Source organism: Rhipicephalus microplus, chromosome 1 (genome assembly GCF_043290135.1).
Source record: "Rhipicephalus microplus isolate Deutch F79 chromosome 1, USDA_Rmic, whole genome shotgun sequence".
Taxonomy (NCBI): domain Eukaryota; kingdom Metazoa; phylum Arthropoda; class Arachnida; order Ixodida; family Ixodidae; genus Rhipicephalus; species Rhipicephalus microplus.
Window position 1 is genome coordinate 191927797 of NC_134700.1, and position 19098 is coordinate 191946894.

The 19098-nt window shown below is 41.8% G+C and overlaps 1 protein-coding gene and 1 long non-coding RNA gene across 3 annotated transcripts in view; one reads left to right on the top strand and one right to left on the bottom strand.

Moving 5' to 3' along the window:
* The window catches only part of LOC142803685 (uncharacterized), a 44241-nt gene extending 40145 nt beyond the window's left edge, over positions 1-4096 (bottom strand). Inside the window, exons 1-2 of the long non-coding RNA XR_012894228.1 lie at positions 3912-4096; positions 3675-3847 (exon numbers count right to left, since the gene is read on the bottom strand). This is a non-coding gene — a long non-coding RNA (uncharacterized LOC142803685). The remainder of the gene's footprint in view (positions 1-3674; positions 3848-3911) is intronic.
* On the top strand, positions 3793-14362 carry Syx8 (syntaxin 8). Of its 2 annotated transcripts, none has more exons than XM_037429438.2 (9): positions 3793-4087; positions 4367-4466; positions 6875-6963; positions 7045-7152; positions 10921-11045; positions 12016-12108; positions 12232-12333; positions 13981-14056; positions 14131-14362. In XM_037429438.2, the coding sequence occupies exons 1-8, from the start codon at positions 4053-4055 to the stop codon at positions 14043-14045; spliced, it is 717 nt and encodes a 238-aa protein (XP_037285335.1). In that variant the 5' UTR covers positions 3793-4052; the 3' UTR covers positions 14046-14056; positions 14131-14362. The 2 variants fall into 2 exon arrangements, with proteins under 2 accessions (XP_037285335.1, XP_037285336.1); XM_037429439.2 differs by having other exon boundaries at positions 4049-4242.
* Positions 14363-19098: the final 4736 nt, after the last annotated feature.

A 19098-nucleotide genomic window follows, 5' to 3' on the forward strand; every position in this document is an offset into this window, starting at 1 on the left:
AATGCAGTTATCGAGTCCTCTACTCTGCTCGAGACAGTTGGTTTGGAATGAAAATGAATTAAGGAAACAAGTGAGGCTTTGCTTTTAGATAGGTTTGCAGTCAAGGTAAATAGCATTCGTTTAATGGTTAGCTTTTAATGTGTGAGTTCTAAAACATGGACCCAGATTAGATATGATGCAGTTTGGGCATCATTCACATGTATTTGGCGTTTGGGCAGGAGTGTGCTCAGGTATGTATTTAATATGAAATGAGTTATGTTGAGTAATCCTGTGCAATAACAAATATTCAACCAACAAGCAACGCCTCAACCCCACTCAATCGTACTACACAACAACAAAACACATTTGCAAACATGAGACGTTCATGCACTAAGCAACAATTGCTTAGTGCACACTAAGCAACTTGCTATGCATTCTAAGAAACTACTAAGCCAGTCGTCTAGTTCTCCACAAGAATGACTGCCCCCCCCCCCTTTCTGTAGTGTTTCCCTTTCCATAGAAGAAAGGAAACACTAATATAGCACGCTACCCCGTATCTCAATAAGCGAGATAGATTTGCCATGTAAAGTCCAAAAGTTACGAAAATGGCATACTATGTGCACAGACTGCACGCTCAAAGGCGTCACCACGGGCTCAGAGCTATCTTAGCTACAGGCACGCGTGCAGTCGAGTTCAGAAAATTTGACTGCTGTTCCAAATCGCAAAGCCCAGCGGATAAAAAAAGCAGCATTGAAAAGGGATCAGTCAAAATCGAACGCGATGCACGCATCTTCTTCTCTGCATGGGTCAGTTGTGGCCGCAGAATTGTCGCAGTCATTAGAAGCAATCAGGAAAAGCTTAGAAGATAGTTTTACGTCGGTGCTACTCCACCCTTTGCCGGATACAGAAACAGCTAATGAATACAAGGCAACAACACTAGAAGAGACATCAGAGGTAATACAATCACTACTAACTTCATTTCCAGGCCCTAATAACATAACTACAGTGATGATAAAAATTATGTTTGATTTGTCTCCCAGCAATCTCATTAACTTTATAAATTTTTCTATAGCAAAATGCCTGGGTGCATCCTGACTAAAAAGTTGCTAAAGTAACACCACTACTTAAAAACAAGGAGCTGGTTATGCTATATAGACAACATTAGACCTATTCCCCTCACCTCTAATCTTGTAAAGCTAATAGAACGGTTTCTATATTGAAATTTTGAAAAATCGATAGAACAAGATAATGTATTGAGTGAATCGCAAATTGGATTCAGACCTGGGTGCTCTATATGATGTGCACATGTTGACCTGGAAGTTAGAATTAAACTTGCTCGGCACAGAAAGCAATATGCCACTCTTGTGGCCTTAGATATTGCTAAGGCGTATGACAGTGTGAAGCACGCCATCTTGATTAATAAACTTTGAAATGTTAACATTACCGAATATATAATTGCATGTATTCAAATTTTTTCAAATGGACATACATTCTATTGTTCGCATGGGCTATCTTCCCAACAATACAAACAGACAATGGGAGTTCCTCAGGGATTATTTCTTTCACCCATTTTATTCAATATATTATTAAGCTCTATCCCTACTCACGATAAAGTGCAAGTATATGTATAGGCAGACGATATAGCCTTCTTTTCAGCTTCCAATGACATATACTTGTTGTACAACATTTTCCAATCGTATTTAAATGCTATTAAAGTATGGCTCAGGGACCTGAGCATGTCCCTAATGTTAAGAAAAGTGCTCTTCTTGTATTTCCACTGAGTTCTCCTGTGAAAATATCATCGATGTACAGACAGGACTTCATTGCACAGGCAGACTCATTAAAGTATTTGGGTATAGTATACCCTGCAAATCTTAATAGGAGTTCACATATTGAGTATATTGCATCTAAGGGATTATGTGCGATTGGGTTGCTCAAAGGCATCAGCAATGGTTGAATTAGAATGCATAGAAGAGCTTTGTTGATGACATATTGCATGTGTGTCCACCCAATATTAGAGTTTGGATGCGTATTGTTCTGTGAGGTACCCACTTATAACTTACGTCCTCTTCTTTCTATAGAGCGTGAAGCATGGCGCCTATGTTTAGGCCTCCCTCAGTTTGTCGATACTAATGTTCTTTATGATGAAGCATATTTGCCCTCTCTACAAACCAGGTTTCGCATACTGACTGTGCAAACAATTCTGAACATTTATGCCTCCCCACAGACGCTCCCAATATGTATTTATAAGCGAGCCTTCCATGTTTTTTGATTGTGAGTGGTCTTGGCTACGTCGACCTCAAATATTTTATGTGCAAATACTCTTAGAGCCATTAGGGGTGAAAATCCGTGATGTGAGTTTCTCACAGATACGGAATCCTACGGTAAGAATAGAGTTTGGCGATATATTTCCAAAAAATGCTAAACTTTTGCCAATAAAAAATATGAATAGACTACAGATAAGTTCCGTTATTGCTACAGATGCTTCCGGTAATGCCGAAAAAGCAAAAGTGGGCATCTACTCAACAGAATTAGATCGGTCTTATTCACTGTGACTACCTGATTTTGCGCCAATATTCCAAGCAGAACTGATGGCAGTGATTCTGGCCATACACAAGCTATGAACATAAATCTCTTCGGCTGTTATACCGACTGATTCTTTATCAGTTTGCACGGCTCTGACAGTACCAAAGACGTCGCCTTGCTTATTAGAATTCCATATGTATGTACCCAGTCATGTTTGTGTTATCCGATATGTTTGGGTGCCAGGACACGCGGGACTAATACTAAATGAAGCTGCGGACAAACTGGCGGCAGAATCAATTCAAGGCCCCGTCCTAAATATTCTAAGACCCTGCTGCCTATATACAATCATACGATTCCGAAATTTCTGTATACGGCAGGAACACACCAACTCTTCTGTTCTAAATGGTGCAGATTTTCAGCACCTTACGTTTCAGTGATACAGTGCATGATGTGCAACAATACAATTCGAAGTGACATTCACTAAATTCTGATGCAGGATTCCACCTTTAAACTTTTCTTTATACAGACCTGGTTTTCTTTCTTCCCCCCATTGTCAATGCTGTACACAAACAGAAACTATCGAGTACTTTTTCACAGAATGCCGCCGATATCGAAATTTAGGGCAAACATTTCTAATACCAGCTTTCCAAAAACACGGGCTTGAGCTATCTGAAACGGTACTACTCTCCTTGGGTGCTTCGGCACTAGGTCATTGCAACAGAGACATATAACTATATAAAAGAATCAAAAGGGCTACCATGCTAATCTCGTAAGTACATACTCATCACTTATTTTCTTTTTCATTGGTCTATTTCATATATTTTTACTGTACTTTTATTTATTTCATATTTTTATTTGTTTTCCTTTTAAACAATTCATATTAGCCTGTTAGCACATCTAAGCTTTTCGTTTATATAAAAAAATATTTATGCATCCTCTTCCTCCTCCTTTTTTCCTTTTTTTTCCTTTCTTCCCCGAAATCCCACTGCCACGCGATTTATGGCTGATCCCCCGTAGCGGGTTCACCCAATCCTCCTGGGTCCAACCAACCAACCAATCTACAAAGAGGGCCACGGAGGAAACAAGGAGGAAGAGCGTAAAGCTCCAACGCAGCTTCCTCTGGATAGTCACAGAACACCATTATTAGGTTTCTCTTCCTGTCAACCTACCACGTTACTGTGGAGGGTCCAGCTCCCGTGGTCCAGCCACAGAACACCTACTGGTCCAGCTCACTCCAGAGGCGATGTTTGTGCCGCTCACCCGTAGCTGCCCGTAGTTTCGCCAGTCTCGCAGGTCAGGGCTCAGTAACAAAACTGTCGAGTGCATCTTGAAGGTCATTAACCTAGAGCCAAGCAAGTCAAAATACCTTTCGAACGTTTCTTAACCTACAAAACACGTTTGCTCACCTTGTATATGCCGCGAAAACGTTGAACAAAATAAAAATGAGAGAAATGACTGCCTAGAGAGATAAGACATATTCGCAAAGTGAGTCTAAAGCAGAGAGAAGTCAGCTGATTTTTTCCATTTGTCTATACGCCTGACAGCGTATGTGCAAAATGGCGCTCAGTGGGGCCGATCCGTGGTTGGTATTCGATATTCTGTTCCTGCGGTTGCCTTAGCTAACGCTGCGTATGACTTTCGAAGGGGAAATTGTGGTTGTTTGTCCCCCTCCCAAGCGAGCGTTGTCAAGCACTGTACTACAGGAGCTGGTGGCGTATTGTCATCACCGAGTGAAGTGTTGGTGCTTCATGCTCGTTCTATCTTTGTCAACCAAGTCACATGAGCCCTAAGGCGTTCCCGCGACGTCTTTCATTACACAGAAATCGTATGCTTCCACTTAAGTGGGTACCTTTGCTTTCAGGCTTACGGCTTACGATGGCTGCGAGACAAAAAGAAGAGAAATCATGGGCCTCATCATGCAGAGAAACCAGCACGGGCGGCAGACCGCTGCCTATGTGCAGGTGAGTGCGAAGTGTCTTCCTACTTGCACTTTTTATGTTTGCAATGCGACATGAATTACCTACAGTCCTCGCAGCCTGAGCTTTCTGACGCATGCACCTGAAAACATTGATCAGGAAATTGGCAGTCGGTGAATGCTATAGTTTAGGGGATACAGGAGCACCCTTGTCGAACATAAACGAGGTTCTTCAGGGGCAATTTCTAGTGTCGCATGGATTACCGGATTTTTGGGCTTGTGACGAAACTGCGACAAGAATGAAGGGTAAAATTTTGGACATGTAATAGGAGTAATAACTCAACAGTCTCTGAGTAGCCAAGAATGCACTCACAGCGCTGTGCGTGTTCTTCGCCAGGCGTTGTCTGTTGCGCTGCTCTTCCTTTTATTATGTTCTACTAGATGACGCAGTTTAATTGTTTCGTTCGCTTACCGCATAATTTCAACCTCTAATTTGAGGCTTACGGCTACAACCACGTTTCTGTATTTTTTACGGTCCTATCGCTGAAAGCGGGGAGCGCATGAAGACAAGGTCGGTGAAAAACGACACTCATCGCGCTACTTTCAACTAATATTTATTGCAACTAATATTTATGTGGCGTATTTTTGTTGCAATAAATATTAGTTGGAAGTAGCGCTTTGTCATGTTTTCTCTGTCCTTGTCTTGGTGCACTCACTGCTTTCAAGATGTCACTGTACTGCCACATTTGGACACAGTCTTTAATTTAGCCCATCCCTAAAGTCTGATGGAAGGTTTTCTGGTCTGGACGATGCGTGGTGAAGGTAGAAAACCAGAGCCACTCCTGAGTCTTTGGCATTTAAATTTCCTTCTTGAACGCTGTCAAACAACAAATCACACGTCTGCAATTACCATGTGCTGCCTCTGGTCAAACAGTGCGGAAATGCCATCTATCCCTTCCATAAGCAAAGCCTTAAGCCATGTTCTGTGTCCCTACGTAGTGAAAGTGGCACACGTTCCAGACCAGAAAGTGCGACACTCGCTTGTCAATGCTAAGAACAAATTGCTTAAAGAGAAGTTTCTTTATTGTGTACAGAGTCCCACACGCGGACTGTCACTATGTGTACGTTGGCGAAACTGGTGACTTTTGAAGATGGCTAAACTCAGTGATGGGAAAGCTGCTACAATTGCTCCAAGCTGCTACATTTCATTAAAGCTGCTACATCTATGCTTCAAATGAGCACAGCTGCTCCAAAGCTGCTACGCATAGCCTCCAAGATTACCTGGCAATGCGCCGCTTTATCTCGGGGGCCACCGTCAAGGGGATTTTTCAGCAACACCAGGTGGCATATAGGCTGCCGCCTCTCGTGTCATTCGTAGGCAGAGCCAATTCAATACAATCCAATGCATGGGCGGTGTAAGTTTGTTATTGTTAGCCCGTGTGTCCACGTGCGGCTGACAGCCGCACGTGGCTGTAGTGCGTAGGCTTGTCACTGTGTAGTCTCGGTACCTGGTGGCACTGTCATTTGAGCTGAGCAGTGCGTGCTCAAGCATGAAAAAAGATGGCCGAGTGTATGTCACACTTGCATGCAGAGAAAAAAGGGAAGAAAGCTTAGTGTGTTTCATGCAAGTGACATTCATGTATTGTGTACCTGCGCCTTTGTGCCAACCCGTCTTCATATGTTTGTGATCCTGGGCTTCATTTAAAGCTTGCGTTAGTTGTGCCATCATTGAACTCATGTGCACACTATATTTAATACTTCAATTTATTGTATAATAAAAGCATTAAAATGCCATCTGATTAGTTTTTTTTTGTTTTCGCAACGTGCTACAAAATTGAGGGCAGTTGCTGGAAATCATAATTTTTCCTGCTACAAAACCTGATAAAGAACACTTTTGGCGATTCCCGTCACGGTAAATTATGATGTGAAGAAATAGATTGATTGATATATGGGGTTTAACGTCCTGAAATCACTATATTATTATAAGAGACGCTGTAGTGGAGGGCTCCAGAAGTTTCAACCACCTGGCTTTCTTTAACGTGCATCCAAATCTGAGCACACGGGAAAGGAAATGTCAAACCCAGTGGTTTGGTTGAGCGTGCTTCAGAGGGATATGCAACCAACTGGGGAAGTAATATTTTCTCGTTCGAGAAAAAGGGCTGTCAGGGTTTCTTTATCTTGAGTAGCTCCATAATAACCACTCTGCTCACTCTCAACAGTGGCGATGGTAATCTATCTTTAGTATATGTGCGCTCTTTGCATGACATATTCAAGTGTTGTTAAAGCGAGTTGCTAGGACTCGTGTTTTCGTCATGCTTGTGTGTGAACTGCAACACTTTCTTGTGGGTGTTTATTATAAATATTTATCGTGGTTGGTGTAGTGCCTCCAGTTTTCTACCTTCACCAGTCTTATCTCTATCGCCACTGTCATAACGTGCACACCATTTTTTTCAGACCACTGCCAAGGCACGCCAAATGATTCGGCAGTACATGGTGGATGCAACCAAACTCCAAGAAGAACTATCCAGGAATACGCTGTTAATGTATCCTTAATTCACAGCAGAATTTTAAGAAAAAGTGCAGTTCATGTAAAGTGTCATTCTCTCCTTGACGCGCATTTTCAGCACCACTGGAGAGGTGGAGCGGCGCCAGTACATGGCCAACTCATTACTAAACAAAGGGCGTGAACTCGATGCATTGCTCAACAGCAAAGCACCTGGCCAACCTGGAAGGTTGTATTGCACTACACATTCGCAGCAACTTTTATTGTCTGTATTTTACATAATGTTGACTTTCTAACGTACATCACTTGCCGGACTCTGGTCGTCATAGATGCGGCCTTGTGCAGCATTTATGATAATGTTCACAAGCCGCCTGTGGCCAAGGCATCTTGGAAAATGACGTCTTTGCCTAGGCCTGGTCGTAGTGGCTGCAGATTAGTTCTCCATTGCTCACTAAGCTTCCCATATTTCAGTGGTGATCTAACTGCGTCATTTGTGCCGTTTTGTTACAATTACATCTCTTTGCACCTTATTGCACCCATTCAAATGAATCTTGTGCGATTTGTGCCGAAGTTCACATTTCGCCTGCTTAAACAGGAGTGAAGTGTTTCTGGTCAAAATATTGTTGGTTTAGCACCAAATACACACGCCCATATTGCCAAGAAATTGACTTCTCCTCGTTCCACCAGTCCGATTCCCGCCTAATTGGACCACCTAAAATAAATGCGTGTGACCTCTAGTGTTTGGCATTTGTCTGGAAGCTTTTCTTGGGAATTCATCGATAATACTTCGGCAAGTGAGTTTTTTTGCTAAGCCTCTATGCTTATCGTAATGTCTATTCAAGCCATGCAGCTATACCGTTTTTGGCATGAGTGCACTGTATGTGAATGGCGTCTTCATGCGTTATAACGAGTTCTGGTTTTCACAAGCTACAACCACAAGTCGTGTCCATTTTAATTAAGATTCAGTTGTGCAATAGTTCGATATTTCGCTAAATAAAGTGTTCTATGTCGATCGCGCTGTGTGAGGTTCTCTGGCATACGGGTCGTAATGCAAAGCATAAATGCGCATGCACGTGTTGGGCACGAAGTGGTGCTACTGCCACTCTCACGCCCTGAAGGCCCGTCATGAGTCTTCATTGTGAAACCGGTGCAATGGTGTGGCAAACCATCACGCAGAAAAAGTGAGCCATTTGGACAACAGCACACTGCAGTGCACCACGAATACTGCACTCTTGTGTTCGTTTTAAAATGCTGTTTAGAAGTCAAAATCGCTGCCACATAAAAAAAAAAAGAAATTGATCTGAGCGTGCAAAACTTTCCAATTCCTGCCGATTAACTTGTTGCCAGTATGCTTGCTAATGCGCTCAGCGCAGCCAATAATGTAAGCTAAAGAGACAACAATGCTCACTCGCAAAAAAGTTCATTCATCAAATCTGTGAAATATGTGGTTGTATAGGCAATAACAAGATGGCTTGAGTTATAATAAAATTTTTGGATTTCCTGCCATAAACTACCAGAGTCAGTATGCCAGAGTGACGCTGCAGATCTTGAAGCCTTTTCTGTTTTTATTTTTATTCACGTTGGCTCAATATATTCACCTCAGACTTTCAATGTTACGCCTGTGGCTATTCTAAAACACAGGGCCTCCTCCAGATAAACAGGAGGATGCTTCTCAACATGACCCTGATAGTGTGGGCCTGTGCATTACCGACTGAGTTCATCACCCAGGAATAGTAATTTCTTGTTTTAAATTGAGATGCCTCATCTGTGCCTGTTTGGACCAAGCAAAATTAAATGTAGTGTAACCAGTGAGCAGAAATCATTGTACACACTAATTCTGTGATGCAGCCATCGTGGTTATAATTAGTTTTTCATGCTTCATGGGGTCAAGCTAGATTTTCTCGTTTTTTAGAGGTACTTAGCGCTTCATTGTCACCGTCTTGCAACATTGCAGGTGCACTTCCTATTACAATACTTATGATACAACACCTTTTATTCATTAAGGCGAAAGCCTTAGATATCTTTATATGCCTCATCAAACGCGGAATATGATTGTTGGCGTCCCGCGTCTGTGGCATATGGGTCGAGTTGCACAGGATATACTGTATTAGGTAGTGCACTCACATCCACTGTCTCATAAGCACTTCATCAAGTTGAACTCTGCATGGCCTAATAAAATAGCGCAAAGTATGGCTGATGGCACTGGCCCAACAGCCCCAACATAGGTGTAGTACGGGTCAACCCAGGGTCGACTTTCAGTACCCAATGAAGCTTTCCCACCATATCATGCTGCATACACTGCCAAAGGCAGAAATCTGCGTGAAGCTAACAGTAAAACTGCTTTTGGGTAGTGTATCAATTTAGGTTCTTAATATAATGCGTGCGAGTTTCCTGATACACGAGTTGAAAGTTTTATGACGAAGTTTTTCGTTGATTTTTCTTAGCAAGAAAACACGACAGTGATATTCGTGCATGCATGCACGCTCTCACGCACCCCCTCCCCACACGCACGCACGCAGGCTATCGCCTTCCTAATAGCTAGCGCACCTTTTGCCTTCAAGCTGCTATCCTTATTGCAAACACCTAAATTGTTTTCTCACGGACAACGCTGCTTTTTGTTCTGAGCCAAAGATGCCGATGCAATTTCAACGAAACGAGATCTTTAGTGCTGTCGCATCAAAATGCAACTGCTTTCCACAAGCCAACGTTAGGTGCAGTCGATGCATTTATATCACAAAGACACTGTTAGCTAATAAGCTGCATATCAAACTAGGAAATTAATTTCTTTACAGTTGAGTCACAGTGTATTAATTTATTGACATCCATGTATATCTGTATATCGAGTGTAACAAACCAGCGAGGCTCCACAGCAATAACCTTTTACACACGGATCGAGTCACTCACCAGTGAGCGCTTGGTCCACCCTCCGCGAGCGCCATCTACTGCATCAAACGAAAACAGCCCAGGCGACGAACACAATCTGGATGCGGTGCCAGGCGCAGTGTCACCACCTAACTTAGTCTTGCACCGTGGTGGAAACCTTCAGGCAGCATTGCTACCAGTGTCTTTTCTTGTGTGTTTTGTGGCTTACCAAGTATCTTGCGAAAAGAGCAGTCTTTTTTGGTATTATGCAAGAATAACCTACTAATATGAGTTCAATTGTTTTTCTAAGTATCTCTTTAAAAGGTTTAAATGCCATTTTCTTTGAAGTGTAAATTGCTTCGAATCGTAAAGCCAAGCTAAATAAATGTTTTTTGTGTGTCTTTCCCTTTGCGGTTCGTTGCAGCGCCGACAACGCAACACAATCGTAATGGCCCACTGTCGGGCACCGCCCGACAAGTGTGTTCGTGGTTTATATTTTGCGGTTTTTTCACTTCAAGCCATGAGCATTTTTTTAAACACATGAAGCGCCATCTCTTAAGCAGTAAGTGAGCTTTGTTTTTTGAGGTTTACTTTTACAATAGAATGCAGCACTATGGTAATTAGGAGTCTAGAGCATGCCCACTCGTGCACGGTTCACTGAAAAGCACGACCACGTTTTCATTGCCTGAGTTTTACGGTGGTGGTTTTAGTGGAAGTGGCGATGACTTAATTGAGGAAGAGAATTACGGGCCTCCACCAGACAGTGATGACAGTGATTCGACAGAAGTGAGTGACGAAGACGGGGGCAGTGGAGAGAACACCTCTGTTGACTGTAGTTTTCTGCACAACCTGAAGTAACAATGATGGCCTGCACCCAGGAGAATGCTCTGAGCGCAATCATACGCTGCACAAATATCACTAAATGAGTTGCCTGCAGAGTGCAGGAGCAAAAACAAATATCCCGTGAGTTTTTCTTCTACAGTGCGAGTTTTTTTTTTTTTGCGTTGCCGATAATTGGCAAAATTGTTCCCGACTGGTAGAACTGGAAAGAGGGTAAAAGTTTCGGACTGAGAAGGGTTAAAGGTTGCTGGACTCTTGTTAAGTGCTACACGATTTCTTTTTCTCGTACTTCCAGGCAAGAGCTTTTTGGCACGGAACTTTCCAGTGTGAGTGAGGGTGGTTGGAATGGAGAGGAAACCGAAGCCACACAGAATCTCTCTGTGGGCGAAATTAGGCAACAACAACAGAGGATACTTAGAGGTACTTGAAAGCTTTTTTTCGCAAAATGAGGAAGTGGGACAATTTTCAGTGACAGTGTTCACAACGCGTATTTCGCTTTTTCTGCTGTGTGTGCCGAATGGCTTCAATAGCTGCTAATTATGTTTAATTATTGAATTCATGAATCTCTAAGAAGACTTGGATATATTGAATAATGAGTAGTGCTATGCTTATTTGAATTTATGTGCTTGATATTGTACCATGGAGGCAAGCTTTCAGTGCATATACTATACTGACTTTTTCTTGTTTTGTGATTGACGCAGCAGCTAATAACTCTCAGGTAGCTGCTTCTAATATTGTTCTTTAAAGTGATACATTCCAGAAAGTGGCATCATTTAAAATACTGGGAAAACAGTAGTACACAGTACGAACAGTGGAGAATTGGAGAGGGGTATTTTTTTAGCACATGTGCAGTACTGTAGTAACGCTTACAAATGTCGGCATACTTATTCTTTTTTACTAGAATATTGTCTCTAAAGACGCGTTGCTAGCGGTGTGTTTATTTCAATAGTTTTTTGTCTATTAGCTGAGGAACATCGGTTGATTTTTGTTGTTTAGTATACGCTGGAGCTTTCAGAAATACAGACACAGGTTTGCTTGGTCTCAAGCCAAGGAAGATGACTTGATAATTGCTATTATAAACTCTATAACTGCTTTAAAAATAAAAAGTCAATAAGACCATCACTTTTCAGGTATGCAGTGCTATACTACACGCAGTGGTGTTCTAGTGAAACTGTGGTAACATTACCTGTGCTTTCGGCTTGAGTGCTGAAGTTCATTTAATGGTATTGCTCAGTAGCCTGGTTATTGAACTTTGCCTTACATCTAATGGGAAGAATCTACAAGCCCATTTATGTTTCATCGATCGCATCAGTGTGTTCTTGCTGTTTTTTTTTTAAGCTATGTAACATGTAAATTCCCAAATTTTGCTCTTTTTTTCTCAATGTTTCAGAACAAGACAAAGGTCTGGAAGGTCTTTCACATGTTTTGGGTAGGCAAAAAGAAATGGCCATTGGCTTCAACGAAGAGCTCAACCTTCACAATGGTAAAGCTGGTTGAATACACTGGGAACTAGCATTCGCAACATTGAGCAATTGATAAATAGTGTAAATTTGCAGAAACATGGCTAAATGATGGAAGATGCCATTATGATATCTCACTCTTTCAGAGATCATTGATGATATATCTGAACACACTGACCGCATGAGGGAACGCCTTATAAGAGAAACAAGAAATGTTGCTGTTGTGGATAAGAAGTCTGGAACCTGTTGTAAGCATTTTTATAATTTTTTAATGCCTAAATTTCAGCACTGTCATTACATTACTACATAATACAGGCTTGCCTTACCAGGTTCTGTTGCCAATTTTGAGTACATTGTAAAAACTGTGTGGCACCAGAGGATGTTTCGCTGAGAGACTTTCTACAGTTCATAGTTGGACAAGTTGAAAAATTTTAACTTCTTTAGTGTTTTTTTTGTACATCCAGTTAGAAAGCATTACTCTCAAAATCACTATTTCTTTTTTGTACCCTCTCTCTGTATCACCTTGAGGCAAATTTGTGGGGGTGGCACATTCCCTAGAAATGATTATATGACGTGCTTGCAGTCAACTTCTCAGATCGTTGACCATTGCTTCCTCTCGATTCTTTTGTCATCATAAAGAATGTGAAAGAAACTATGAAGCAAGTTTCACGTATCGTGTTTGCTCTATTGTAATGAAACCAGAAATTTAACTCGATGTGTGACTTTTCAAGAAAAAATAATAAAAGAAATGTGTGCATATTGAACTTTTTGTACAACTTGAATTTCGGTATTCTATTGTGAAGTGAGTCGAGTTCAGTCAGCAAAAATTTGGGAAAAAAGTAACGTTAAGCTCGAGTAAATACAGTACTGTGATGTTCTAAAATTCAGCATTGAAATAAATGGGTTCAAGGTCTTCATTTCCCCTCTCATCAATTAGAGAGACTCTTAATTGTAAAAACATAATTTTGCTGATGTATATATAACAGCTGGCATGCAACTCTCTATTGGGACTAGGGTCCTTGTGCACATTAAAGGTGCACATTAAAGAACACTAAACGGTCGAAATTTCCAAAGCTCTCCACTGAGGCATCTCTCGTATCACATCTTGGTCTTCGGACGTAACACCCCATATATTTATTATTATTATTATTATTATTATTATTAATATTATGTTGGGGAACAGTGTTAAAGCATACACTAATGATATGTGAATCGCCCACATGATTACTTAAAATCTACATTCTACCCTGAAATTAAGTTCTGCTTTTCTGTCATACCTGAACAGCAGCTTTTACCACCATAAACACTGTAAAATGGTCACCTTGACATATATGAGCTGCTGCCATAACTTCCCATCATTGGTGTTTTTGCCCTATCATTCCAAGATATAACCAGACTCTAGAAGCACACCAATTTTTCTATTTATTTTTTCGTGTTCCTTGTATGTAATGAGGTATTCACGAGGCAGGTTGATCACCAGTATAAAAAGAGGGATCATCTATGATGTTGCTTTTGGTGAGACTCTACTTTTCCGTGCGAACATGGGCCACTGATTAGCAGATGCTAATCAGTGGCCCATGATCAGTGGTCAGTGGACTGATTAGCAGATTAGCAGAAGGATTAGCACTTATCCTTCCCTGGGAACAAAATAAATATTCCCATCACCCATTCCAAGTCCCTCTGGGGTGTTCACAGGGCAATGGTGGTTGAAGTAGATGTGACGTCCTGTTAAGTGGTGCAGCTCCGTTGCAGTGGGTGAGCGGATTTCTTCGTTCGGATGTGGGCAAGAAGTGCTGTTCATTTTGTACTGTAATTATTCCATTTTTGTACAAATTCTCGCGCTTCTTGGTTTGTGTTTCAGAGCTGCGGTCTAAAGTATTTTGTTTCACTTCCAGGGTACTGGTTTGTTATCGTCCTTCTTATGGTTGCCATCATTGTCATTGCTGCTGTCAAGTTTTGAGCGCACATTCGGTAAGGCACTCTCCAATCTCCTGTCTGCTATGCAGGTGTACTGTAATGTTACAGGTATTTTTATGATTTTTCAGGGTGTTTTGTGGACCCAAAGATATTAACCAGTATGGAAATCGCACAGAGCCAATTATAATGTACATAAGACGCATACATATATACATATATACGTGCATTGTTGCTTTTTATATTTTATATATTAATCCAAGATTTAAAAAACACACTTTGTACCCATTTCAAGGCTTGCAAGTTCGTTTAATTTTTTCTGTTGTACGCAATGAAGTAATAAATTATTTTCTTATGGAAGAAGGTTTGTTGCGTCTTTACTCTCATTTGGGATGATAGAGGAAGGAAGCATGCATATTTTCTAGGCTTGTGCGAATATTCGAATGCTTCGAATATTTGAATGAATAGGTGAGTATTCGAATTCGCTTCGATTCGAATTTAAATTATCGAATATTTTCGAAGTATATTCGCAATAAACAAAAAGACGTACATTAGTCTGCCTGTAAAGGTGGTTTCAGTGCAATGTAGTAATGCAAAGCCGTAAAAACATTTACTCAAAAGAAATTTTCTTTGCCGCGAAGCCCCCCTTCAGGTTTAAAGGGGCCCTGCAACACTTGCTGAGCATGGTCAGAAAATGCTGCCGATCGGTAGTAGAAGCTACCGAGAACACGCGAGGCAAGTATTATTGCGCAGCACGCGGCCTGAAATTCACAAGAAATTTTCAAAGCTAAAAATTGCTCTCTTCCCTCAGCAAATGACACTACAAGCTCAAAAATCACTTGTCACAGCCAAGAAAGAAAATACGGCTCTGGTCACAGTCATTGGCTGATTTGAGCATGGCACGCTCGTTGTTATCGGCGCGTCAGGCCGCCGCTTGTCCACAAGTACGTGCACGATCGCACTGAAAGGCCTCGTATTCGAAGAAAAAAGAGAGAGAAAAGATGCTCAAGGTCGCTAGGCGCTCATGACGTTTTTTTCTATTCTCGTGCCATCCTTCCTACTTAGCTTCCAGATCTTTCGACGGGTCAAGAATGGAGAATGCAATTGCAGCATGGGACAAATTTTTGGAACTCCGCTTGTACTGGACCGATTCTAGAAACTTTGCGGCGGTAAATTTGTGAGGTGACAATCATGTTTACTGGCTCTATGGATAGTTGGAAGAAGTGTTGCAGGGCCCCTTTAAAGGAACATGTTACCCTCAAATCAATCCATTTTATTAAGCTTGTTATGATGGTTTATATGATTTAAGTATAATAAATTTTAAAAGGTTATGTATCTTGCAGGTTATCACTCAGATCCTACCGAAACTACTAATCAAGGTTGTTTCGACTTCCTTTCAACGAAAAAAAAAAAGGCATTTGCATAGAGCCCCTATTTCAATTCAAAAGAAATATCGTGCAGGTTAGTTAGGTTATGATAAATATTTCCTTTTTTTTATATGTCATACATACTATTCGAATCGATTCGAAATTATTCAACCAAAATCACTATTCGCTTCGACCCTGAAATTCACTATTCGCAAAAGCCTAATATTTTCTTTCTTATTTGAAGCGTGCAGCTATCGATGGACATTGAACCACATTCATTGTTTTTATAATTAGTTTGTGCCTGCGCTCAGGTACTGTCAGAATGTCGGAATAAAACAACCGAAGAATAAAATGGCGATATCCTCAAGTGAGGCATGAATAACTGAATGCTGTGCAATGCACCGAAGCTGACATATCTGGAGTGCCCCATCAATCCTTTAAAGGGACGCTAATGTGAAGCGATGAATTGGTATAGATTGATAGATCGTACCCTGAAAACTCTAACAGCATTCATTCCACCATCACAGGTTTTTTTAATAAAGTAAGAAATCAAGGAGAAAGTTTCATTTTTAAATTTCGTGCTGGAATATTTGTGCTGGACATCATCAATTTCAAAGTAGTTTTTTTTTTCGTACTTCATATTTCTTGCGTAGGGAAGAGGAGAAAAAAGATTCTCTTGGGCGTAAGTTTCGGCACACGAGAAACGGGCGTGCTCGATGCCTTTGAAGATATGCTTAACTTTTTCCTCTTCGCTCATGGAGGCCGCTGACGCGGGAGCAAATACTAATGACATTCGCTATAGCCCTGTGCGAATATTTGAATGCTTTGAATATTCGAACGACTTGTCGAGTATTCAAAATCGTTTCGATTCGAATTTTAAATTTTGAAAATTTTGAAGTATCCACAATGAACGAATAACTAAATATTATTCCGCATGCAATTGCCTGTAAAGGTTGTTTCACCGCAGTGTGGGGGCGCTAAGTTGTAAAAACATTATACAAAAGGAAATACGTTTTGCCGCGAAGCCCCCCTTCAAACTAAAAGGAGCACTGCAACAATTTTTGAGCATGCTCAGAGAATCGGTAGTCGATGCTACTGAGAACGCGGGAGCCAAATATTATAGCGCAGCACATGGCCTGAAATTCACAATATATTCTCGGTCTGCTGAAAATTGCTCTTTTCTCTCGGCAAATAGCACTATAAGCTCAAAAATCACTTGTCACAGCCATTGTATCAGCCACTGGCTGATTTGAACATGGCGCACTCTGTCATTACAGGAATCGCTGTAAGAGACCTCAACTTTTCCACACGTGCGTGTGCGAGCACACTAAAACGTGTATTCAAAGAAAAAAAAAAGGAAGTGCTCAAGGTCACAAGGTGCACGTGACTTATTTTCTTTCCCCATTCCATCCCTCCCTGCTTAGCTTCCAGTGCTTTCGTCGAGACGAGAAGAGAGAATGCAATTGGAGTGCTTGACAAATTTTTGAAACTCCACTCGTACTGGACAGATTCTAAAAATTTTTGCAGTGGTGAATTCGTGAGGCGATAAGATACTTTAGCGAATCCATTCCATGGCTACTTGAAAAAATGTTGCAGGGCCTTTTTAAATGAAAATATTGCCCTCAAATCAATTCTTTATTTTATTGCAGTTAAAAGCTTGTAATGACTGCCTACATGCTCTACGTATAATAAATTTTAAAATGTTACGTGCTTTATGAGTTATCACTCGCATCCTACCGGTACTCAAATCTTGCTACTACTGAAAGTTGTTTCGACTTCCTTTGGTTGAAAAAAAAAAAAACATTTGCATAGAGGCCCTATTCCAATGAGAAAGTTCGAAGCTAAATGCATAATATTGCGATTCAAGTGCAGTCAAACCCGCAGGTATTGAATTCATTTTTGTAACAACTAAGAAAGTCACACCCAAATGTATGCTATAGTACTGCGGGCTTATATGAAGCTTTAGCCCATATTAAAGAATTCGGCAGCATGTTGCGATTTCTGTTAGTACACTTTGTCGTAAGCCTGCCCCTTGTTAGGTAATGCATCAAGTTATACAACCAGGGACGACATTTGGAAGACATAACGAGCTGTTGTGCAATAATTTAATATGGTGCTGCCAGTCAATTGCAGTGTTCGTCTCTCTTTACCCCCCTCTTCCACTGAGGAAAAAACATCTTTCCCCATCGAAAGTGACTGTTTGGGGTGTATGAAATTTTTAGACTGTGCTCAGATGAACATATCTTGTATTTAAAGATTGCCCCGCCGCGGGGGTCTAGTGGCTAAGGTACTCGGCTGCTGATCGGCAGGTCACGGGATCGAATCCCGGCTGCGGCGGCTGCATTTACGATGGAGCTGGAAATGTTGTATGGCCCTGTGCTCTGATTTGGGTGCGTGTTAAAAAACCCCAGGTGGTCGAAATTTCCGGAGCTCTCCACTACGGCGTCTCTCATAATCATATGGTGGTTTTGGGACGTTAAACCCTACATATATCTATCTACCTTGTATTTAAAGTTATTGTATCGAACTACATTCAAACCTGACAATATCGAACTCAGGTCTTTTATAATGAACCATTTCGGAACACGGCAATGCTTTGACATCAGTGCATAAAAAAATAATGGCTACATCAAATAAAAGCAGTCCGAACACTTCATATGTCAAAAATATGGCAGTGCGAAGCTCCCTGAGAAGTTGGCTTTTTCGTGCAGAAGGGAACTCTCCCGCATGCATCTGACAAAGTAAGCGGGGTGTGATTAGGAGAGTGCCACGCAGAGCGAGTATAAACTACTGCCTGCCACTGCGTGATTTTGCTCACGATTCTTTGTCATCGCACCTGATATTTGTGTTCTGGTGCTATGATCAGCCTGCCTGGCTTGAAGCCGCTTTGTCGCATGAGACATTGTGGCTGAGCCTACCCTGATTTCTTCTGAGTCGGGGCTCCCAGAGATGCACCAAGAGCGGCTACAACAGAGAAATCGTACTTTTAGCTATCCCAGGTCATCGGTGCCCCTCGTAAAACCCTTTGGACACGCCTGAGCGACTGACGGATTAGGAAGAGTTGCTGGCCGTCGAGGCGGCTTGCTTTGTTGCCAAGGTGCCCCAGGCAAAGGGCCCAGCGTGACAACCGTCTGCAGATTCATTTCCCGCGTTCTCCGTGGCGCCTTGATGCCGCTGTTTCTACAATTTGTGGTCTGCCTGGCGCCACATAGCCATCACTGCAACAGACTGCGAAATTGACTTCCACGTAAGACTCAACGTCTTCATGCTGTGCTGTGTCATGCGTGTTGTGCAGTGTTTCTCCCTCGCCATGGGCTGAACTGGGCGTGCCTCTTCCCCCTTTCGTAGTTTGGGAAGAAGGCACCGTTTCACCTTACCCTTTTGGGGGCGGAGGTGAATATGGCAATTTTCATTGGACTATTCTGGCCTTCATTGTTTTGCTGCGGGGAATCCTGGAAAGGACAGGACATAAAATGCGAGCGTCGATGCGCGCCCGTCAGGCTCTCACAAGCTCCCAGAAGCTCCCATCTTGCTTCTGTCAAGAAGAGCTTCTATGATGCTACCACCATCATGTAACACGCTACCTGTAAATGTTGTAATTAAATGTTACTGTTAACAGCTCCGGGCTCCTCTCCTCGTCATCTCCTTGAGACTCTGGCTGGCTCCCGTGCTCTGGGCGGAACCCCGACTACATCAGCGGTGTTGCCATTCTCTTTTTCACTCCCTTTTTTG